Raw genomic sequence first — 22,782 nt, 5'->3', positions numbered from 1 at the left:
TGCCTCTTACAGCGTGGGGATGGTGTGTGTGTGGTTGATACCTATTGCTATGAAATATGAGTTCTGCCCTTCTAAGGGTACTATTAGGTAACATTTTCAGGTGTGCGTGCACACCCTTTGCACCAGAACTGAAATGGAATACATGTATGTATCGCATCTTGACGAACCACAGTTGCAGTAAGTAGCTGTTCCTTATAATTTTACACATGGTCAGTAGTACGTTTTAATGTAACTGAAAATTGTGCATTAAAATTGGAAGAGGACCCAGGTCACACAATTAGCATTCTTAGTACATAATGTATAATTTAAAGCTCAGGGAAGGAGAACATTGATCTGGAGCAGAGGGAAACCATCCCATAGTTGTGACCCTCCTTCCAGATGATGATGATGATATGGTATCCTCTCACACTGAAGATACCTCTCTAGGGGAGGGAACTCCAGTCATTAGGAAAAGATAGGTGTTAGTAATGGGGGAATTCAGTCATTAGAAATATAGACAGCTGGGTTTTTTGATGACCGGGAGAACTGTATGGTGACGTGCCTGCCTAGTGTGAAAGTTGTGGATCTCTTGAGATATAAGACAGTGGTCGTGGTACATGTAGGTACCAATGACATAGGGAAAGGCAGGAGAGAGGTTCTGCAAGCCAAATTTAGGCGGCTGGGAAAGAGCTTGAAATTCATGACTTCTGTGGTAGCATTCTATGAAACGCTTCCAGTTCCACGTGCAGGGCCAGGTAGGCAGGCAGAACTAGAGAGTCTCAATGTGTGGATGAGATGGTGGTGTAGAGAGGAGTTTAGATTTATTAGGAATTGGGGAAAGTTTTGGAAAAGGGGGGGGCCTATACAGGAAGGATGGGCTCCACCTAAACCAAAATGGAACCAGATTGCTGGCACCTAATATTAAAAAGGGTCATAGGTCAGTTATTAAACTAAGGACTTGGGGAAAGCCGATGGGTGCAGATGAGCACATGGATTGGACAGGGGCATCACTTAAGGAAGCATCTATTAATAGAGATTCTCTTTGTTCTAGTAAAAGAGGAGAGGATGGGGGATGATAAAGTTAAGAGTAAGATCAGATGAGAAACAATCAAATGAAAGAGACTAACACGTCAGGAAATGGCAGACAGATAAATAGTGATAATTTTAATGTGCTTATACACACATGCTAGAAATCTAAATAAGATTGGTGAACTGGAGTGCCTCGTATTAAAGAAGGATATTGATATAATAGGCATCACAGAAACTTGGTGGAATGAGGACAATCAATGGGACACAGTCATACAAGGGTACAAAATATATCGGAAGGACAGAACAAGTCATGCTGGTGGGGGAATGGCACTGTATGTGAAAGAAAATGTAGAATCAAATGAAGTAAAAATCATATATGAACCGAAATGTTCCATAGAATCTCTATGGGTAGTAATTCCATGCTCTAATAATAATAATAATATAGTAGTAGGGATATATTATCGACCACTTGACCAGGATAGTGATAATGAAATACAAAGGGTGTTTAGGGAGGCTATCAAAATAAAAAATTCAATAATAATAATAATGGGGGATTTCAACTATCCCCATATTGACTGGGTACACATCACCTCCAGACAGGATGCAGAGATAAAATTTCTTGATACCTTAAATCATAGAATCATAGGACTGGAAGGGACCTCGAGAGGTCATCCAGCCCCCCGCCCTCAAGGCAGGACCAAGCTCCGTCTACACCATCCCTGACAGATGTCTATCTAACCTGTTCTTAAATATCTCCAGAGAGGGAGAGTCCACCACCTCCCTTGGCAATTTATTCCAATATTTGACCACCCTGACAGTTAGGAATTTTTTCCTAATGTCCAATCTAAACCTCCCCTGCTGCACTTTAAGCCCATTACTCCTTGTCCTGTCCTCAGTAACCAAGAGGAACAAATTTTCTCCTTCCTCCTTGTGACACCCTTTTAGATATTTGAAAACCGCTATCATGTCCCCCCTTAATCTTCTTTTTTCCAAACTAAACAAGCCCAGTTCATGAAGCCTGGCTTCATAGGTCATGTTCTCTAGACCTTTAATCATTCTCGTCGCACTTCTCTGTACCCTTTTCCAATTTCTCCACATCTTTCTTGAAATGTGGCGCCCAGAACTGGACACAGTACTCCAGCTGAGGCCTAACTAGTGCAGAGTAGAGCGGCAGAATGACTTCACGAGTTTTGCTTACAACACACCTGTTGATACAACCTAGAACCATATTTGCTTTTTTTGCAGCAGCGTCACACTGACTCATATTCAACTTGTGGTCCACTATGACCCCTAGATCCCTTTCCGCCATGCTCCTTCCTAGACAGTCGCTTCCCATCTTGTATGTATGGAACTGATTGTTCCTTCCTAAGTGGAGCACTTTGCATTTCTCTTCATTAAACTTCATCCTGTTTACCTCTGACCATTTCTCTAACTTGCTAAGGTCATTTTGAATTATGTCCCTATCCTCCAAAGAAGTTGCAACCCCACCCAGTTTGGTATCATCTGCAAACTTAATAAGTGTACTCTCTATCCCAATATCTACATCATTGATGAAGATATTGAACAGTACGGGTCCCAAAACAGACCCTTGCGGAACTCCACTTGTTATCCCTTTCCAGCAGGATTTAGCACCGTTAACAACAACTCTCTGACTACGGTTATCCAGCCAATTATGCACCCACCTTATCGTGGCCCTATCTAAGTTATATTTGCCTAGTTTATCAATAAGAATATCATGCGAGACTGTATCAAATGCCTTACTAAAGTCTAGGTATATGACATCCACCGCTTCTCCCTTATCGACAAGGCTCGTTATCCTATCAAAGAAAGCTATCAGATTAGTTTGGCATGACTTGTTCTTCACAAACCCATGCTGGCTATTCCCTATCACTTTATTACCTTCCAAGTGTTTGCATATGATTTCCTTAATTACCTGCTCCGTTATCTTCCCTGGGACAGACGTTAAACTGACCGGTCTGTAGTTTCCTGGGTTGTTCTTCTTCCCCTTTTTATAGATGGGCACAATATTTGCCCTTTTCCAGTCTTCTGGTATCTCCCCTGTCTGCCATGATTTTTCAAAGATCATAGCTAAAGGCTCAGATACCTCCTCTATCAGCTCCTTGAGTATCCTGGGATGCATTTCATCAGAACCTGGTGACTTGCTGACATCTAACTTTCCTAAGTGATTTTTAACTTGTCCTTTGTGTATCCTATCTTCTAAACTTACCCTCTCTGTGCTTGTATTCACTACGTTAGGCACACCTCCAGACTTCTCGGTGAAGACCGATACAAAGAAGTCATTGAGCATCTCCGCCATTTCCAAGTTTCCTGTTACTGCTTCTCCCTCCTCACTGACTACTTCTGGTTCTGGAACCCACAAGAGTAGAGGCAATTCTTGGTCTAGTCCTAAGTGGAGCACAGGCCTGGTCCAAGGGATAATTATAACTAGACCACTTAGAAATATTACATTATGGTTACTAAAATTTAACATCCCTGTGGTGGGAAAAACACCTCAGCAGCCCAGCACTGTGGCATTTAATTTCAGAAAAGGGAACTACACAAAAATGAGGTTAAACAGAAATTAAAAGGTTCAATGACCAAAGTAAAATCCCTGTAAGCTGCATAGAAACTTAAACATAAACTCTGTCAAATTAAGTGTAAAAATATTATAAAAGCCAAAAAGGAGATTGAACAGCTAGCCAGAAACTCAGAAAACAATAGCAAACTGTTCAAGTACATCAGAATCAGGAAGTTTGCTAAAGAACCAGTGGGGTCCCTGAACAAAGATGCCAAAGGAGCACTCAAAGACAATAAGGTCATTGTAGAAATAAGGTTATTGTAGAAAAACTAAATGAATTCTTTGCTTTGGACTTCACGGCTGAGGCTATTAGGGAAATTCCCAAACCTGAACCATCCTTTTTAGGTGACACATCTGAGGAATTATCCCAGACTGAGGTGTCATCAGAGGTGGTTTTGGAACAAATTGATAAACTTAATAGTAATGAGTCACTGGGACCAGATGGCATTCACCCAAGAGTTCTGAAGGAACTCAAATGTGAAATTGCAGAACTATTAACTATGGTTTGTAACCTATCCTTTAAATCAGCTTCCGTACCTTATGACTGGAAGATAGCTAACGTGATGCCAATATTTAAAAAGGGCCCTAGAGATGATCCTGGCAATTACAGACTGGTAAGTCTAATGTCAATACCGGAGAATTTAGTTGAAACTATAGTAAAGAATAAAATTGTCATACACATAATTTGTTGGGGAAAAGTCCATATGGATTCTGTAAAGGGAAATCATGCCTTACTAATCTGCTAGAGTTCTTTGAGGGGGTCAAGAAACATGTGGACAAGGGGGATCCAGTAGATATAGTATACTTAGATTTCCAGAAAGCCTTTGACAAGGTCCCTCACCAAAGGCTCTTAAGTAAAGTAAGTTGTCATGGCATAAGAGGGAAGGTCCTTTCGTGGATTGGTAACTGGTTGAAAGACAGGAAACACAGGGTAAGAATAAATGGTCAGTTTTCAGAGTGGAGAGAAGTAACTAGTGGTGTCCCCCAAAGATCTATACTGGGACCAATTTTGTTCAGCCTATTTATAAATGATCTGGCGAAAGGGGTAAACAGAGAGGTGTCAACATTTGCAAATAATACCAAACTGCTCAAAATAGTTAAAACCAAAGCAGACTGTGAAGAGTTTCAAAAAGATCTCACCAAACTAAGTGATTGGGCAACAAAATGGCAAATGAAATTTCATGTTGATAAATGTAAAGTAATGCACATTGGAAAAAAATCCCAACTATACATACAATATGATGGGGACTAATTTAGCTCTAACCACTCAAGAGAGAGATCTTGGAGTCATTGTGGATAGTTCTCTGAAAACATGTACTCTGTGTGCAACAACAGTCAAAAAAGCAAATAGAAATTTAGGAATCTTTTAAAAAGGGATAGAGAATAAAACAGAGAACATCTTATTGCCTCTAAAACCATGGTACGCCCACATCTTGAATACTGCATACAGATGTATTTGCCGCCTCCTCGAAAAAAGATATATTGGCGTTGGGAAAGGTTCAGAAATGGGCAACAAAAATGATTAGGGGTTTGAAATGGGTCCCATATGAAGAGAGATTAAAAAGACTTTTTTCATTTTAGAAAAGAGACTGGGGGGAAGATGATAGAGGTGTTTATAAAATCATGACTGGTGTGGAAAAAGTGAATAAGGAAAAGTTATTTATTTGTTCCCATAACATAAGAACTAGGCATCACCAAATTAATAGGGAGCAGGTTTAAAATAAACAAAAGAGTTTTTCTTCACACAGTGAATGGTTGGCCTGTGGAACTCCTTGCCAGAGGAAGTTGTAAAGTCCAGGACTTTAACAGGGTTCAAGAAAGAACTAGATAAATTCACGAAGGTTAGGTCCATCAATGGCTATTACCCAAGATGAGTCGGAATGGTGTCCTTAGCCTCTATCAGATGCTGGGAATGGGTAATGGTTTGCTATTAGATTCCCTGTTCTATTCACTCCCTCTGGGGCATCTGGGATTGGCTGCTTTTGGAAGACAGGATACTGAACTAGGTGGACCTTTGGTCTGACCTACTGTGGCTGATCTTATGTCCAAGCAATTTTGCTAAAAATAACAGAGCAGAATTTCAGCTGGTTCTGCACCAGCTGAATATTTAGCTGGTTTGGATAAGGTATTTACAACGTTGACAAGATTAGATGCAGTTTACTTTCCTGGACTTAAATGTTTGAAAGTAGCAACTAAACACTTTTTTCTATTTATAGAATTATTCTTGCTAGTTTGTGACAGGCTGGCCTATTAATGAAAAACACCACCAAAAGGTGTTGACATTTGTTAAAGAAAAACTGACATGTTCAAATCCTGTCTTCCAATTAAAAACTTGGTAAATACAGATAAACAATAGGTTTGTCAGGTTAATTGGTGATTGTAAAATTAATATTTACTGGGGACTACTCCTGTCATGGTGTGATACCGTGGCAAATGAAATTAGATGAGGCTCTTGAGCTAATAAATCCCTGGCATAAATTGAGAAGGACTGAGGTGAGCTGTTGGTAGGAAGTGATCACCATTTCTGTAAAATTTTGTCTTTTTGGCATCCAGAGAATAAATCTCTTGAGCAATAGATTACACTGTGGATGGCAGTTATTTGCCCCAGCTTTTCCTGGACAAGAGGTTTGGCAGAGCAAATAGAAATGGGCAGTGGAAGAACACTGTGGGGACATTTAGGACTGGACACTAGTCCCAATTTTATGGATTTTAGTAATTTTTTAAATGCATCCAGAGTTATGGATGGGCACATCTTAAATCTAAATTGAGATACTTGTAGAGGGATAGTTAATGGGGAGGGAGGGGTGTCTAATATATAATTAAGAGGATTTATATTGGCCTATGCTTTCCTTGGGAATCGTATTGGTGGGGCAGTGGGGTAAAATCCCTAACTTTAAATCTCATGCTGTGTTCTGCAGAAAAGAAGTCATCTGGTAAAGAAGTTAAATGACTCAGATCACCAGTCCAGCACCTCACCCCTCATGGAAGGAACACCCACCATCAAATCCAAAAAGAAGCTCCTCCAAATCATTGACACCACCTTGCTCAAGTGTTACCTCCATGTGAGTTCCCTATCTAACCCAGTGAGCCTATTAAATCTAGAGAGAATAAACTACATCTGGAATTTGAGGTGGGGAAAATTGGAAGACAGGAGATGGAATATTTTCATCTGAGACTTTGTCAACATCTGTCCTTCATGGACTGAACCACCAGCAGACCGCATCACAGAACTTGGCAAGTTTATCCATTTGCAAAGCTTCCTTTCCTTAAAAAGTAGAACATTCTGTTTTGATGTGCAGAGAAATACCTATTTGTAAGCATGTTTGTCTGTCATTGGTGTGCTTAACTAGATGGAGAGAATTGTCCTTATTCCTGAAGTTGATGATGTTTAACAGCCATTCTCTAACCATGGTAAAGGAAGAAGTGCCAGTGTATGAGCCCCTGACTACCTGCTTGTTCACTGAACACCAAAGTTAAACTGCATGTAAAATAGACAGGATAGAGGACTCTTTCTTACAAATGTTAAAATCTCACTTCTCATGCCATGAATGATACATATTTTTTGGATCACCTTTCTTTCCTCTTTTCTTGATTATACTGTTGGACACTATGAGCCTAAATGCACAGTTCATGAATCTGAAACTTCTGAATGCTCTTCCTTTGCTTGCAGACAAATGTAGCTCTGGTAGCACCTTTGCTACGTCTGGAGAACAATCACTGCCACATTGAAGAGAGTGAGCATGTACTGAAGAAGGCACACAAGTATAGTGAGCTGATAATACTGTATGAGAAGAAAGGACTGCATGAAAAAGGTGAGTGAGGAGGGAAGAGAGGTGACTGGAGTGCACTCTTCTGCTGTACATCTTAGCCCATCTGTTGCTGACAATCTGTTCATACATTCTTAAACTATTTCAGAATGGCCTACCCGATTGTAGCAGTCTCATGATTAAATCATTCTTTGACTTAAATATTTATCCTTGTTTGCTTAGGATTGATCCTTACCAAGAGCTTCTTGTGTAGCAAAAAGTTGACATGTAAAAATGTTTCTGTTCTGCCTCAGTGGTTAGGCAAATGGAGAGCATGCTTTGTTGTCCAGCTTTCTCGGAAACATGAGTTCTCAGTGAATTCAGGAAGCTGTTTTCTAAATGTAAGGATAATGCCCATGGAATTGACCTTTCTTTTACTAAAAGCTCTGCAGGTGTTAGTGGATCAATCAAAGAAGGCCAATTCACCTTTGAAGGGCCATGAAAGGACAGTGCAGTATCTACAACATTTGGGTGAGTGCAAAGCAGGGGTAAGTGGGAACTTCTTTTAAAGTGATCTCTCTAGCGCTCAATACTTAAACTTTGTATGCCACTTTCCTCTTTTTTTTGTGTGTGTGAACTTTCTTTAATTGCAGAGATGTCAAATATCTGTAATTTTCTGTTATCTTTCCATTTTATACATGAAATTACAAAATTATTAACTCTGGTTTAAATCTCTGAATTTTGCAAGCACACATTTTTGTGTGTATAACATGTATGCATCAGACACTTGTCACCAAACACAGCAAATAGTGCCATGGCTATAGAGACACACATTATAGGTAGGTGTTCTAGGAGCTAGTCATCCTATTCTATATGGTGAAACTGAGTGTGCACAAGGTCAACTAGCAAGGGGAGACATGTTCTCTTTTTTCCTATTATAGTAAAACTAGGTGGTGTAAGTAAAGTGAAAATTTTGGAAAGTAATTAAGCTGGCTGTCTCTAAGTTGTGATTGTTTAATTCTAATGGTACCCTAGTATCTGCCTGACTTGATTTTCAAGCAGGAGCTAGGTTTGCTGAATAGCAATCTGGGCCCTTAGCACAAAATTTGCTCCAATTTTAGTTCCTTTTAGGGAAATAAGTTCTAGCACCTATGGTTATGAAAATACTTCTCTATGCAAGTCATTGCCTTTGCAGGAATTGGTATTTCAGATAGTGGCAAGTGTTACTTTGGTTGTTGTTTCAGGCACAGAAAACTTGCACTTGGTGTTCCTCTATTCTACCTGGGTGCTCAGAGACTTTCCCGATGACGGATTGAAGGTAAAAATTGCTACATTAGCTGGTTCTTAAATGTGACTTTCGATGCCATTAGTGTAGCAGCAATTACTTGTCCTTGTCTTCAGGAGCTTGGGTAGAAGTTGAAGTCCAGTTGTTACCATTGAACTCCAGTGCAATGTCTAGTTTTTCCACTTACATTCAGTGCACAAGTTGGGCCTGCTTATGTTTCCTTTTATAGCTTTTTATTTGAAATGAGCATATGGGAATAATTTCAGTACAACTAAAATTTCTCATCCGTGCAGTTTGCTCTGCACAATCTTTAGATGTAAACTGCAATAAGGGTCCAATGTAATGTTACTATTGATGTATTTTGTAGCTACGCATTTTCATATGGTATATTTAAATACCAAATATAACTTGTTTTTCATTCGTTCGTTGTTGCAGCTCTGGTAGTAGAACATAAGTTTAGATATGAGGCAGTGTTAAGTATGTGAATCTGCTGCTTTCATTCTGCAGAGAGCTCCCACATGATTTGAGGGCTTGTGTATTGCAATTCCTCTGACTCAGAAAAATGAGACTGCGTTACACATGTAAAAATCAGTTCCCAAATAGAAATTTTGTTTGGCAGATATTTACAGAAGACCTTCCTGAAGTAGAATCCCTGCCTCGAGACAAAGTACTCAACTTCTTGATAGAAAATTTTAAAAGCTTGGCTATCCCTTACCTGGTAAGAACTTAAATTAGCAGCTGTGGTTTCAATATAACACATGTATTTATCAGGCCTGTCAAGAGTGTTAGGCTCCAAAGGTTTTGTAAAGAATACTGACTTCAGCGTGAGGTAGAATAAACAAACTATACAGCTGATAGGAGGTGTAAGTGAATAGGATTCAGGAGCCTTTTTTGGCATTCTTAAGTGGTGGTTGTGGAGGAATGTGTGGAACTGCTGACAGAATGTACTGACGTACTAGGAAGCATTTTTGGTGACCCTTAAATTGTATATTTGGGTTCACAGGAACACATCATCCATGTTTGGGAGGAGACGGGCTCAGAATTCCACAACTGTCTGATCCAGCTGTACTGTGAGAAAGTACAGGGATTAATGAAGGAATATCTCATCTCCTTCCCTGCAGGTACGTGAACCATGCTCTACCTTGCCTTGTAACAGGCAATAATATAGGAAGGAGAGGTTGCAGAGCACACCGGCAAAATGATGTCATAGAAATCTTTTGGAAATGTAGGGGTGAAATGGATGCGAACTGGTCATCTGTTCCATCCCCCATGCTGAGGCCAGATTGAGTAATCTAAACCATCTCTGACTAGTGTTCTTAAACTAGACTGTTGTTTAAATTTCCAAAGATGTGGATTCTGCAGCCTCTTTTTTGGAACCCTGTTTCAGTGCTTAACTATTCCTATAGCTAAAAGTTTTTCCTAATATCTAGCCTAAATCTCCCTTGTTGCAGATTAAAACCATTACTACTTGTCCTGCCTTTGGTGGACATAGAGAACAAATTATACTTATCTTTATTATAGACCTTAGCATACTTGAAGATTAGCAGTTTCTCCCTTACTTGTCTTTTCTCATGACTATACATGTCCAGTTTTTTAACCTTTCGTCAAATTAGATTTTCTAAACCTTTTATCGTTTTTGTTGCTCTCCCCTGGACACACTCTCATTTATCCATATCATCCTTGAAGTGTGGGACCAATTCTATAATTTATCCAGGATCTTCTGAATTCCAGTCCTGTCCTCCAAAATGCTTGCAACCCCTCTCATCTTTGTATCCACAGACTTTATACGCTAGTGCACTTTATCGGGGAAAGAGCACAGTATGCTTCTTGTGTGAAATGAAGGAAGTGCAATATTAGTGAAGTTGTATGGAGCTTATAATTTCATGTTAAAGGAAATTCTAGGGTAGGTGCAACAAGAAACTCATGCCCCAAAACTCAGAAAAGTAGATATTCAGTTTTATTACTGGCTTTATCTGCTTCATTATCAAATGATCCAGAAAAGGAGGCCAGAGTCTTGTAACTCCTTAAGAATTATTCATGCACACATGCTCTCCGGTGCATGAGGTTTTGTAAACAACATTTGACTTCTTGCAAAATAATTTGGTGAAAATGTCTTGTTCCCTTATGTTACTGTGGGAAGACCCATATGCTACTGATGGTTTTTTCTCTTCCCTCCTACTACAGATAAAATTCCAGTGCCTGCTGGAGAGGAGGAAGGGGAGCTAGGGGAGTATCGGGGAAAGCTGCTCTGCTTTCTTGAGATTTCTAGCTGCTATGAACCAAGTCGGCTCATCAGCGATTTCCCTTTTGATGGTGAGTGCTAGTCATGCTGTAGCTTCTTTCTGCTTGAGACCAATTTAGTTTCATATTGCACAGCAATGTCTTTCTGTGCTCTCCTTCCTTTATTATAGTAAGCATCCTAAGCATGTTCAATTAAAAAAAGATGGTGGTAGGGCACTGGCAGAAATAGTTCAGTAGCTAGTAAAGTGATACGGTTTGACATGGCTACGCACCACTGAAATGTCCTCTAGTTAATAGTCTCTGATCTGTTCATGCCACGGTTTATATTTTTCTCCTGCTTTTTCAATACTGTCACCATCTCATCCAGTTCCTTGATCTGTTGTGCAATGGAACTTGAATATTCCCATTTTTGTAGCAGACACTGACTATTCCTTTATCATGTTCCTCTATAGGCCTTCTAGAAGAACGTGCCCTGCTGTTAGGTCGAATGGGGAAGCATGAACAAGCCCTCATTATTTATGTCCACATACTGAAGGATACCAAAATGGCCGAATTGTAAGCCTCTCCTTAGTATCCATTTTTGCAAGTTGTGTGTGTGTGGTTTTTTCTTTGTTTTGTTTAAGAAATAGCTTTCCTTCTTCTATTGCTTGTTGTCTCTGTGAGTGAAGTGGGGTTGTTAAATGTTCCAGGTGCATGTAGGAACATGCTACTGTAACCCTTTTGATCTATCATACCCAATATACTGATTGGTTAGGATTCCCTCTGTGTGCTTTCTGATCACGGCTTACATTCCCGCATTTCTTGGGGTTTGGCCTTCCTGCGCTGTTCCATTTGTCAGTTCCCCAAGACTGGTTCCTATTTCTTTACTTGGGCTCCCTTCAGTATTAAATAGCAGTCACTGACAGGCTCTTTTTTTTTGTTTTCACTCATATAAACCTGGCCTGTTGTCAGTCTCTTAGCTTATATCTTATTATTACTTGTTGCTTTCTTTGTTTAGCTATGAATGGCCCTCTTTTAGGTGTAGACATGTTAACCTTTTCATGTAGTATTCTTCCTCAAGTAGAAGGAATTATGTTAGCGAGAAGATACTTTTCCACTTGCAGTTGTTAGTTAAACAGGTTTGTGGTGATGGGGCCTAAGAACCAGTTGAGGGTGAGACTTCATTGTGCAGCACTTCACAAACATGAATAGTCCCCGCTCTGAAGAGTTTACGGTCTAAATACACAAAACAGGTAGTGGCTGGGGGATAGGGTACAACATAAGCAGAGGGGGGTGGGTGTGTGTGTGTGTGTGTGTGTGTGTGTGTGGGGCTGGCAGGCAAGGTTACATCTGAGGAGTGGACAAGCTGCATAGAAACAAAAAGGGAAGGTGGTGAGGGGAATATGGCAGAAGAGGAGAGTGTAATAGGGATAGGTATGGAGTAAAACTGAAGTTAAGACAGTGTATGGGAGAACTGTCGCAGGCACACAACCCTGACACAAAATAAGATCTGAGCTTGCCTCAGAAACACATGGGACCTTGTTCCTCTGAGACAGGCACAGAAGGTGGGGAGCAGACAGGATCCAAGTTGTAGGGACTCTGTGTGTGGGGATCCAGGTGTGAGGTAAAAGGATTCTGTGTGGGACAATCTGGGTGGAGGCAGCTCAGTGGGGCCGGTCTGAGTGTGGGGTGGGGATGTGGATGCGCAGGGTGCAGGTTCCAAGTGCAAGGCTAATGGGACTCTGCAGGGTCTTCTGGGTGAAGGCGGTTGAGGCTCAGCAGAGGGGGCTGGGAGTGGGTGTCTCAGCAAGGGGGGGTCTGGATGCTTGGGGTTTGGTAGGTTTGGGGTCTGGATGCAGGGAATTGGGCGGTGGGGACTCCTCAGGGTGGGAGTTTGCATTCAGGGAGTTCAGTGGGTGTGGTTTGGCTGATATGGGTTTCCAGAGGCTAAAGCTCAGTGGAGTGGGGTTGGACTATGGAGGGCTAGGAGGGTTCTGGATGCACCAACTGAGGTTTTGCAGGGGTGTCTGGATGCACAGAGGCTGGATGGATGAAGGAGCGGTTTCCGAAACAATGACTCCTCCACCCACCACTGAGCAGTGATGGGAGCAGACGGCAGGGGAGGATACTGTGCTTCCTGCAGCTGAGGGATGGTCTGACACAACCCCAGCCTTAGCCACTGCTTGTAGAGAAAGAGGAGTTCCTGCCTGCCCCTCCCTCCAGTCCAGCCAAGACTAGCAGCTGATTCCAGCTCAACATAGGAGTCTCTTGCTGGGATGTCCCCAGCTCCATGGTGATTTACCACACTGCTGGCTGCTCTTGTTGCCTGAAATGATGAACCTACACTGCTAGGGGATGGTGCCTGTTACTGCTCTTTCAGCTTCCCATTGCTTCCCTGTCAGTCATTTTTTCTGCAGAGAAGAAAAGAAATCTGTAGAGGGTTCATTAATTCTACATGTGCACAGTGGCATAGAATTCTCCCAGGAGTGGATTCTGAGCTGCTCCTACTAGGGGGCATCTATAGCTGGTTCCCCTTTGTATTTTTGAAAAGATTCAAAGCATTTGGGTGAAAATGCAACACACATACACACACTCACTCACTCTCTGTCTCTCTGTCTCTGTCATGCTCCAATGGGTTTCTTTGTTGCTAGACATGGAGGCTTTTTAAACCTAAGCTTTTGCATACCTCTTCAGGTAATTCCTGTTGGGAGGCATTCACCTTGCTTGTGCTGATCAGGCACTTTTCTTGTGTATTAAATTCTGTTACCATTCATTGACTTACCACCTCAGGATTTATCCATTTATTCTCTTGGCTGCTTTGCTGGTCAAACTAAGGCAAGTTTCTTAGGTAGTTTTTTTTGGTTTTGTTTTTTTTTTACATCTGAGAACTCAATTTGATATCTGTCCAAATTGCTAATAGTAAACTTTTCTGGATTTATCAAATTACAAGACAGACCCATGTTTCATTTCACTTCTGTTTTAGGTACTGCCATAAACACTATGACAGAAGCAAAGATGGCAACAAAGATGTGAGTACCTTTTTGTCCATATTCTTGCTTTTGATGTGAATGATGCATGCATTATAACTATTGTCTCCCTGTTTGGCCAGTTTAAAGAACACGTATGTTGTGCAGATTTGTTCAGAACTTCCAAAGAGGGCAGGGTCCTCTCTGCCATCTTCTATTAAGGAACTTGTAATACTTTTTTACACAACTTCTCTCCTGCTTAGAATGTTGTTGGGTTGCAGGAAATGGCTGATCTTTATCATTGGCTAACAGTTCTGTTTTGCAAGTAGCAATAGGATCTGGCTGTGGCGATGCTGCTAATAGCAGTAAAAAGTAGTAAAACTTTCTATGGACTAAAGACATGGGAGTCTGAATACATGCAGCTGAGCTGTAGAGAAAGGAGGTGCAAATTTTAATATCTGTTTCTAAAACTTGTTCTATGCTGAAGGCTTAGAAATGAATTCATGTGTACACTTGTTGAGGAGATGATCCATTGAAGGATAACAGATTTTAAGTCCTTATCAAAAATGCATATTTGCTAGTGCCAGCGTGTATTGCCAGATAGCCCCATAGTAGATAGTTCAGTGGTGTCTGTCTGATATGCTTCAGTCTTGGTGTTTGTGTGAAACAGGTTTATCTGTCTCTGCTCCGGATGTATCTATCCCCACCTAGTGTTCATTGCCTTGGGCCAATCAAGATGGAACTGTTGGAGCCTGAAGCCAATCTCCAGGCTGCCCTGCAGGTTTTAGAATTGCACCACAGCAAATTAGATACTACCAAGGTAAGGATTCCTTCTTTTGTAGGTCATGGTATGGATGGGTGCTATGCCTTGAATGCCAATGAAACTCACAGGAGTTGAGGGTAGGCTCTGGGAGCAGATCCTAAAAATGTGAATAAAAATGAATGTTTGAATACCATTTCTACCCTACTCTTTGTCTTGTTCTTGTCCCTTCTAGGCTATAAACCTTCTCCCAGCAAATACTCAAATTAGTGAGATTCGAATCTTCCTGGAAAAAGTCCTCGAAGAAAATGCTCAGAAGAAGCGATTCAACCAAGTACTCAAAAATCTTCTCCATGCAGAATTCCTAAGGGTACGTGACATGCTTTCATCCTCCTTTGTCAGGATGGATTTTCAAAAGTTCTGTTCAATGGAATGCTGTAAAAATTTGAGCTCTTCCTTACCGGTACAAGGAACTTGTCCTGTAGATGGTGGTGTAGCATAGTCAGGAATGCTAAGTGCGTGCTAATCAGCAGTTCACAACTTGTGTATTTCCGAAGACAGAGTATTGAAATATGGGAGTTGAAGGGAGTTGAAATATGTTAGCCTTCTGTCTGAGGCTAGAAAGGTGGCTGAGGTGTAACATTGCACTGCTTACCAGAGGTGCTGATCCCATGAGGGCTCCACAGCGCCCATGGAAAAAAATTAGCAGGTGCTCAGCATCCGCTGGCAGTCAAATTCCACTCTCACTCGCTGGCAGCTCTGCTGACAACCCCTGCCCCACCCTCTCTGTGCCTCTCATCTGCTGCTTTACTCTGCATCTCCCACCTGCTGCGTAAAGCTTCTATGTGGCATGCAGGTGGGCTCTGAGAAGGAAGGGGGAGGGCTGGGCTTAGGGCAGAAGGCAGGGAAGAGGTGGGGTAAGGCAAGACCTAAAGCAGAGCAGGAGGGTCAAGCACCCCACAACTAGCATGGAAGTTGGTGCCTCTGTGGCTTATCACATTTTATATCCTCTGTCAGGTTCAGGAGGAGAGGATTTTGCATCAGCAAGTGAAGTGTATCATCACAGAGGAAAAAGTGTGTACGGTGTGTAAAAAGAAGATAGGAAATAGGTGAGTAATACAGAGCATTGCTCCCAAAGAGGCTGGTGATACAGAAACAAACTAGTCTAGCTCACTCTTGCAGAGAAGTCAGGATGTGTAAATTCAGAAGCAAACCACTAAGGAGAAACTATCAGAAGTGTACAATGAATTGGAAACTAATCTTAGAGTGTCTGGGTGGGGGGAAAAGCCTCACCTCTTGATGCTTATGACAGAGATGAACTGCAAAAATACTCCCCATGGATTTTCACACCTCCAGCACAGATGAAATAAAGCAGTTTTGTGAAACTTTTCCAAGATTGAGGGAGCAAGTAGTTGATATGCTGGCATCACCTGAGATGTTGGAGTGCAGAGCTTAGACCTCTGTACAGAGTGGATGATAAGCACTACAAATGAAAAGTTGTTTTCCATCCTGCAGTCTGAAAGCTCTTTGTAAACATGGTACATTTGTCTCTGTGTGCAGTGGCCCTCTTTGGGGTTGCGCATGGATTCTTTATATAAATTGTTAGAGGTGATCTCTGAGCTTTGAAAATTTAAGTATGTGTTTCAGATTTACAAAACCTTCTTATTACAAAATATCACGATGGCTGCTTTGTGCCTCCAGAATCAACCTGCAGTGACAGCAGCAGCAAAGGTTTTATTGGTGTCAGAGCTTCCAATGTTTTCTCCTCCTGCCATTTCTATCCCTGGAATTTTCAAGGAAGAAATCCTTGTCTGATGTGGCGCAGAGACTTAGATGTTTCCTTCCCTAATCCCATTCAGTACTTCAGCTCCAAACTAAATCTTAAATCACCTAACCATTAGCTGCTATTACTGGTGGTTGAAATAAACCCCTCTAAGGTATGAATAATAGTCAGCATCTGGAGGAGAGTAGCACTTTGATTGCATGCCTGCTTTAATGAACACAGCTCTCTGGGAACACTGAATTACTATATGCGTTGACCTAGTTTTTCTTAAGTATGATTTTGAAGTAGGAGGTAAAGGTAGAGCCGAGTCTGTACTGTGTGCCTCATTTTGGTTAAGTTGGATCATGCTAGACTTAAGTGATCATAGACTTTAAAAAGTGATCATGTTAAAATGGCTCTGTGTGGTGCCATATTAATATAACCATTCCAAATCAAACTTGCTCTCCTAAATAATGTTTGAGGCATGCTGCTGCAAAGTCCAGCTGAGTTCTTTGCTTGGGATCTCTATTAAAACATGCTATAATTGAAACAAAAGTGAAGCTTGTATAGTGAACAGAGAAAACTAGGGACTGATTATATTGACTTTTGATCTTGTGCTATTCTGTATCCTCACAGTGCATTTGCCCGATATCCTAATGCAGTAGTTGTGCACTACTTCTGCTCCAAAGAAGTCAATACGGCAGACACCTGAAATAGGTGGCCATCAGTTACATGGACTGCACTAGCCCTAACATTCACATGAAATTCAGAAGTGAAGACTCGTTTAGGAAAAGTTCATGCTCTGGAATTTTGAGGCATGTTGCTGAGAACATATTACCAATAGCTTGTGCCCAGCAGATCTCTGGACTGACTATTTTCTACAACCTGGCACTACTGACTTGTTAGAAAATTGACGTTTTTAACTATTAAACTGCTGGGAACTATTATACCTCTTAATGCGCCAAGATGAGGAGGAATGGACATTGACCAGCAATATGCTTGTATCGTGCTCCAAAACTGGCAGGCTAGTTTTCAAACACTTCTGTGATGTTTACTAGTGAGGGTATGTTTTAAAGTAAACACTTTCTATTAAGGTAAAAACTTCTTGATCTGACCTTGTTCCTGGCTTACTCAAGGGTTTTCTCTTTTGAGGAGTATTAGAAAGTCACTGCAACAGTATTTACACTGTATTGGAAACTACTTTTCAATCCACCAAGTAGTGGTGGAGGTTGGGAGGAGAAGAGGCTCTTTTACCTGGAAGTTGAACAACTGTATCTGACTTCACTTTTCTCCTGGTATTGGGAATAACTGGATGTTGAACAAAAGAACTTTTTAATCTTTTGAGGCCTAAAGTGCTTATCAACTCATCTTCTGATAGAAGTTTCACAGGAGTTAGTCACACACAAATGATTACCGTTGAAGCCTGTTATTTTTCCCTTTTTGACTTCAGCTTGTTGTTAGAGGTATGTAAATATGAATTAATTCGCGGTTTGCACTGTGTACAGTCACTCCCAGCATGAGTGGAAGCTTTTAAGTGGTGGCTTTCTGAGGAGAGGAATCTCTCACTTGCACTGGTACCATAAAGAGTACCCCCTAAAAGTAACACTTTTAAGAGGGACTGAAGTGTATCTCTTGCTTGAGCTTCTAGAGCACATTTAAGAGACCTGTGTATATAAATAGCTCTTCAGTCTTCAGTTCACTTTCCAGCATCAAAATGAAACGCAGGCTGCATTTTGATGTCTTTGAGGGTTTAGAACAACTCCCTTCTGCCCAGGCTGGTGGTGGTTTTTTTTTTTTTTTTTAATTTTTGCTTTGCCAAGAGGATTCTAAACACACAACGGATACAGTGTTTTTCTTTATAGTCCTGTAATATTTTTGTCTAATTTTCCCATAAACTTTAATCTGTAGCAAAGTTGAGAGAGTACTTGCATGTTCACTTATTATACAAAGCATCGGAGCAGTGGTGAGCAAAGGCAGCAGTAGCACATGGTTCAGCGTAACTTAATGTGGGTAATATCCCAGTTTAGCCATACTTCTGTAATTAAATATTAAATGACATGGAGCATGGCTCACATTTTCCTTTAAAATCTATCATACTCCTCAGGTAAGGAGTTGAGGAAAATAAATTTCAGAACCAAAAACCCATCTGCCCACAATGTAATTGCATTTAATTGACTTTGCATGTTTATGTTAAGTCTTTTATTTTAACAGTTCTAGCAACAGGTCATTTGTAGGATATAATTGACCCTACTTTACTTTTGCTACCTGTGTCAAACGCTGCAAGTACCATACCCAGGGTTATATAGCCTATTCCTTTTCCATCTATGTTTTGCTTTCAAGATCATGGCTGCCACTAGCCTTAAATGTCTTGGATAGTACTGCTGGTGGTGCCTTTCTGTTGCGGTTAGGGGAGTTTCTGCACTGAGAGGGAGTTACTTTTTCAATCTTCTGTTTGAACAGGAGAACCTAAAACATGCTTGTATCAATTTGCACATATTCTGTATAGTGTGTTTATACGAGTTCAGGTACAAGAGATTTTGGGAGTTGTGTTTACAGATCATTGACAGTGAAAGAAGGGTATCTACAGTTTATGCATATAGATGTCAAGATTTTTCTGATATTGGTACGGAGGGCAGGTAATTCAGACTGTCTGCTGCCAGTAAATCTGCATGCTCTTACAGTTGGGGGGGTCTGTAGTATATTCTTCTTTCACAGTGATGCTTATGTGCCTCTGTTCGGCTTTTTTGCATACCTTTGCAGAGATGTAGTTTGTGCTGCAATTCTGCGATCTTTTCTCATACCATGTTTTGAATTTGCTAGCCATATGACATTTTTGTTTAAAGCAATATATTGTAATAAATATTGTGAACTATTCTGTTTTTCATTTATTGTGTGGATGTTAACAACTGATTTGGGGGTTCTCTTGATTCACGGAGTATATTTTCTTTGGCTCGTAGTCATCGGTATAGATTTATATTTCAAATTCAGCTAGTTTTGTGTATATTTAGATAGAAACAACCTATGAACAGTTATTTATTTACACACTTCTGTAAAATTAAATGATATAATCATGATGACTACAATGCAAACGATTTGGCCATTAATGTGTTAAAACAGGCTGCAGGCCTTCTGAAATGTTCTGATGGGCCATGGACAGTCTATGTTGGGCACCCCTGTTACAAGACCTTTGCTTTGTGCCAAAAGCAGACACACAATAGCTCTTTATAAAGCCTCATTGCAACTATTCCCTGTAATTGGAGAAGCATTTCAATAGGGTTGCCATGGACATTATTCCATTCCCCAAGTCACCCAAAAATGGGGAAAATATACATTGGGGGTAGTAACTGCTACCAGATACCTAAGGCAGCAGCTTGGCTAATATAGAAACAGAAATGGTGGCAACAGTGCTCTTTTCCATATTTACTAGGGTGGACTTTCCATGAGATTGTGGGTCAAATTTCATGTCTCTCACACATTCTCAATTGTGGAAAAGGTGGTGGTGTGTAAATATATCCAGAAACAAATGCATTAGTTGAACCACACTTAGTCCATGCTAATCTATGTAAACAGGAAGGCAAGGAACTGGGATCTGCTACTGCTTTACCTATTGTTTGCTTACAAAGAGGTACCCTAAGGAATGATAGGATTTGACATTTTCGATAGAAGGAAGGTGAGTGGCCCTCTAGATCTGGTCAAATTCATGGGAAGGGAAGCTAGTGCCTGAATATATATCCAAGTTCAGGGCAGAGCTATGGAAAACATTACTTTGAAGATTGTCAAGCTGTACAAAAAGCATACAGAAAGAACATTTGATGTAGATCATGGGGTTCTGTTATGAACCTGCCTGTTTTATGGTTTTTTTTTTTTTTTTTTTTTTTTTTAAAGGCAGAACTCATGGAAGTGTGCCTTTTGAGGTGATGGACTCAAAAGGGTTTCTGTACTTGGTAAAGTGACTCCATGGTCATGACTTACCTCAAATGGTACATATTAAGAGACTAAAAGTGGGCCTGATGTAAAAATGATATGCTGTGCAGGGCAGGACTACAAAATGTGGCCTCTGTTAGATTGAGTATCTGCGAATAAAGGGCCCATCCCTTTCAAGAATATTAATTTAAGTGAAGAGTTAACCCACCAGAAAAACGATCAAGACTGTTATAAAGCCGTTTTCTAATAAATGTTGTCAAACTCAGGCACCACATCTTCCTTAGGACAACTCTACTTCCTCATGTGATACCTCCCATTACCATCCCTCACCCAGAGTAATCACATGGCCAATCCCCTGCTTGTGTTCCTCCCAGTAGTTGCTGTTAGCCAGCCTAGTCACACCTTGGCTTTCGCCACCCAGTTAGCTTTTGAAGAACGACCCCAATAGCATCCCAGAACTGCCTGCCTCTGTGGTGTCCAACCCTCTCCTGGAGCACTCTCAGAAGTGCAGTTTGTTGCTCCTTTTAAAGCATCAGTACACTGCAACTTATTAATTTAACAGGTGTTTGACAGACACTCTTGTTTTAATAACATCATGAAACTGTATTTATAGTAAAAGTAAAACAAGTTTACTAAACAAAAAGCTTTTAAGCTCAAGTGATACTTGTAAAGAATAAAGATAGAAACTTCAAAGACTTAAACTTAATTTTAGTAAATTGCAATCTGCCTGAGCAGGTTTCTGACCTAAGCTTAGTTCCCAGAGAAGTCTGTCCCCTTGATTGAAGGACCCAATATTCTGTGATTTCAAGAGCCCTGATCCCATGACTCCCTCAAATGACAGACCATTCATGTTCTTTTGCCTCCTCTTATGTCACCCCAAAGTTCATTGTCTCTGTTTTAAAAGCTGGAAGGCTTTCTTCCCTTCCCATAGACTTTCCATCCCTTGCTGATACATATCAATGGAGTTTTCATTCCACACCATTTAATTTACCTCAGAGATGGGGAAATAGCAAAAGTCACTCTTGTCCAGGAAGAGACCCTGTTTCCCCCTATATTGGACACATTTTAAAGCATAATATCAGTGAGTACCCATAATTCCTCACAATGTTAATACTTGTATTTTACAACTATATTAATCAAAGTTCACACCCACTGTCTTTAGATCAGTAAACCTTTGAAATGTATTCTCAAATGGTTCCTTTTTCTCCTGCTTGGAAGGGATGCCACGCTGTCTGGTGACCGCTTCATTTGGGAGCTTCCCCTTGTTAGCATGATGTATTTATTTACCTTTTCATATAAATTCATTTCCAATGTCTGACTTACGTTAAGCAAGTGTAACCACATTCTTTTGCCTAGCATAGGGTACCCTTCATCCTGCCTGCCCCACATTTTAAAGAACATAATTTCAGTGTGTTTGTAAGTTTGCACATGTGACCTGTACAAACACCATGCAATGATATTAAGGATCAGGGAGTTAGTTTTCCGGTGATTTGTATTACATGCCACCAGTTGAGTATATGTCATGACAGCACATTGTTAGTAGCAGTGTGTGTGGCAGGCCTGATGAGTTGCTGACACAGGGTAATGATTCATGCCAATGGGCCTCTGTGACACAGTGCTAGTCTTTGGATTAATTAATACAGGTACTGCATTCCAGAGGCTGGTTACATGGGTTCCAGAGATTTCAGGTACATAGATGATATTGCTATATTTAGTGACCCCCTGGAAGAAACAAAGCACATGTAAGGAAGATTTGTAAACCATGAGGGGGAGAAGGGGAGGCCTTGTGCTGATGATCCCCAGAGTCTAAGTCACTTGACAGCCTCATAGGACTCCTATTCTGGGACTAAAACTAGCCATTGTAGATGTTGCTATTTGGGCTAGAGGCCATGCTCTGACATTCATGCTTCTCAATGAGTTTCAGAGCCTTGGCCCCAGCCTAAGTCTGCATTATTTTTAGCCCCAAAGTGCACTGAGATTTGCTGCTGCTTGCATGCTTTGTTTGCAGAGTAGACATGCTCAATCAACGTTAGTGAAGGTGTGGGCAACAAAGATCCATAGGCGTTACCTGAGGCTTCTGGTTTGCTTTTGTGCATTTCAAACTGTGATGGTCCTTGCTGTGCACTCCAGTATCTGCTGTGAGAAATCCTGGATCCCAGACTTCTCTCCTAAGCCGTGTTCAGTGTGCTTAGGACACCATGTCTCTCAGCAGAGCTACTTATGGACTTATTTTCAGAGCAAAAAGACTCTGATGTGGACAACAATGTGAATGATGTGGACAGCAGCAACTTCAGAAGTATCCACAGGGTCCTTGGCTATGGATTTGGGTTCCCTACCCAGGATAGCATCCAGTTCTTTATAAAAATGGCACGTCTTGTGTGTCGCCTTCCCCTTCTGGTACGACTGCCAGAGTTCCTTTAACTTAGCTCTGCATTGTAGGGTGTCTCTGTCATAACCCTTCTCACACAGGGCTCAAGAAACCTGTCTGTACGTGTCCCAGTTCCTACGGGTTACTCACAGTTGTGATTGCGCC

The 22,782-nt window shown here is 41.0% G+C and overlaps 1 protein-coding gene across 3 annotated transcripts in view; it reads left to right on the top strand.

The window, feature by feature from the left end:
* The window catches only part of VPS39 (VPS39 subunit of HOPS complex), a 42,200-nt gene extending 22,025 nt beyond the window's left edge, over nt 1-20,175 (top strand). For all 3 annotated transcript variants that reach the window (XM_075927220.2, XM_075927221.2, XM_075927222.2), the window contains 13 exons: nt 6,505-6,648; nt 7,257-7,398; nt 7,777-7,863; nt 8,577-8,650; nt 9,237-9,335; nt 9,621-9,738; nt 10,802-10,930; nt 11,311-11,413; nt 13,821-13,866; nt 14,474-14,623; nt 14,799-14,933; nt 15,581-15,672; nt 16,962-20,175. In XM_075927220.2, coding sequence (XP_075783335.2) covers nt 6,505-6,648; nt 7,257-7,398; nt 7,777-7,863; nt 8,577-8,650; nt 9,237-9,335; nt 9,621-9,738; nt 10,802-10,930; nt 11,311-11,413; nt 13,821-13,866; nt 14,474-14,623; nt 14,799-14,933; nt 15,581-15,672; nt 16,962-17,037 — 1,395 coding nt within the window. In that variant the 3' untranslated portion in view covers nt 17,038-20,175. The remainder of the gene's footprint in view (nt 1-6,504; nt 6,649-7,256; nt 7,399-7,776; nt 7,864-8,576; nt 8,651-9,236; nt 9,336-9,620; nt 9,739-10,801; nt 10,931-11,310; nt 11,414-13,820; nt 13,867-14,473; nt 14,624-14,798; nt 14,934-15,580; nt 15,673-16,961) is intronic.
* The last annotated feature ends 2,607 nt before the right edge of the window (nt 20,176-22,782 follow it).

This window comes from Pelodiscus sinensis, chromosome 5 (assembly GCF_052426305.1).
Source record: "Pelodiscus sinensis isolate ZL-2025 chromosome 5, ASM5242630v1, whole genome shotgun sequence".
In the NCBI taxonomy this organism is placed as follows: domain Eukaryota; kingdom Metazoa; phylum Chordata; order Testudines; family Trionychidae; genus Pelodiscus; species Pelodiscus sinensis.
This window is presented reverse-complemented; position numbering and strand designations above follow the sequence as displayed.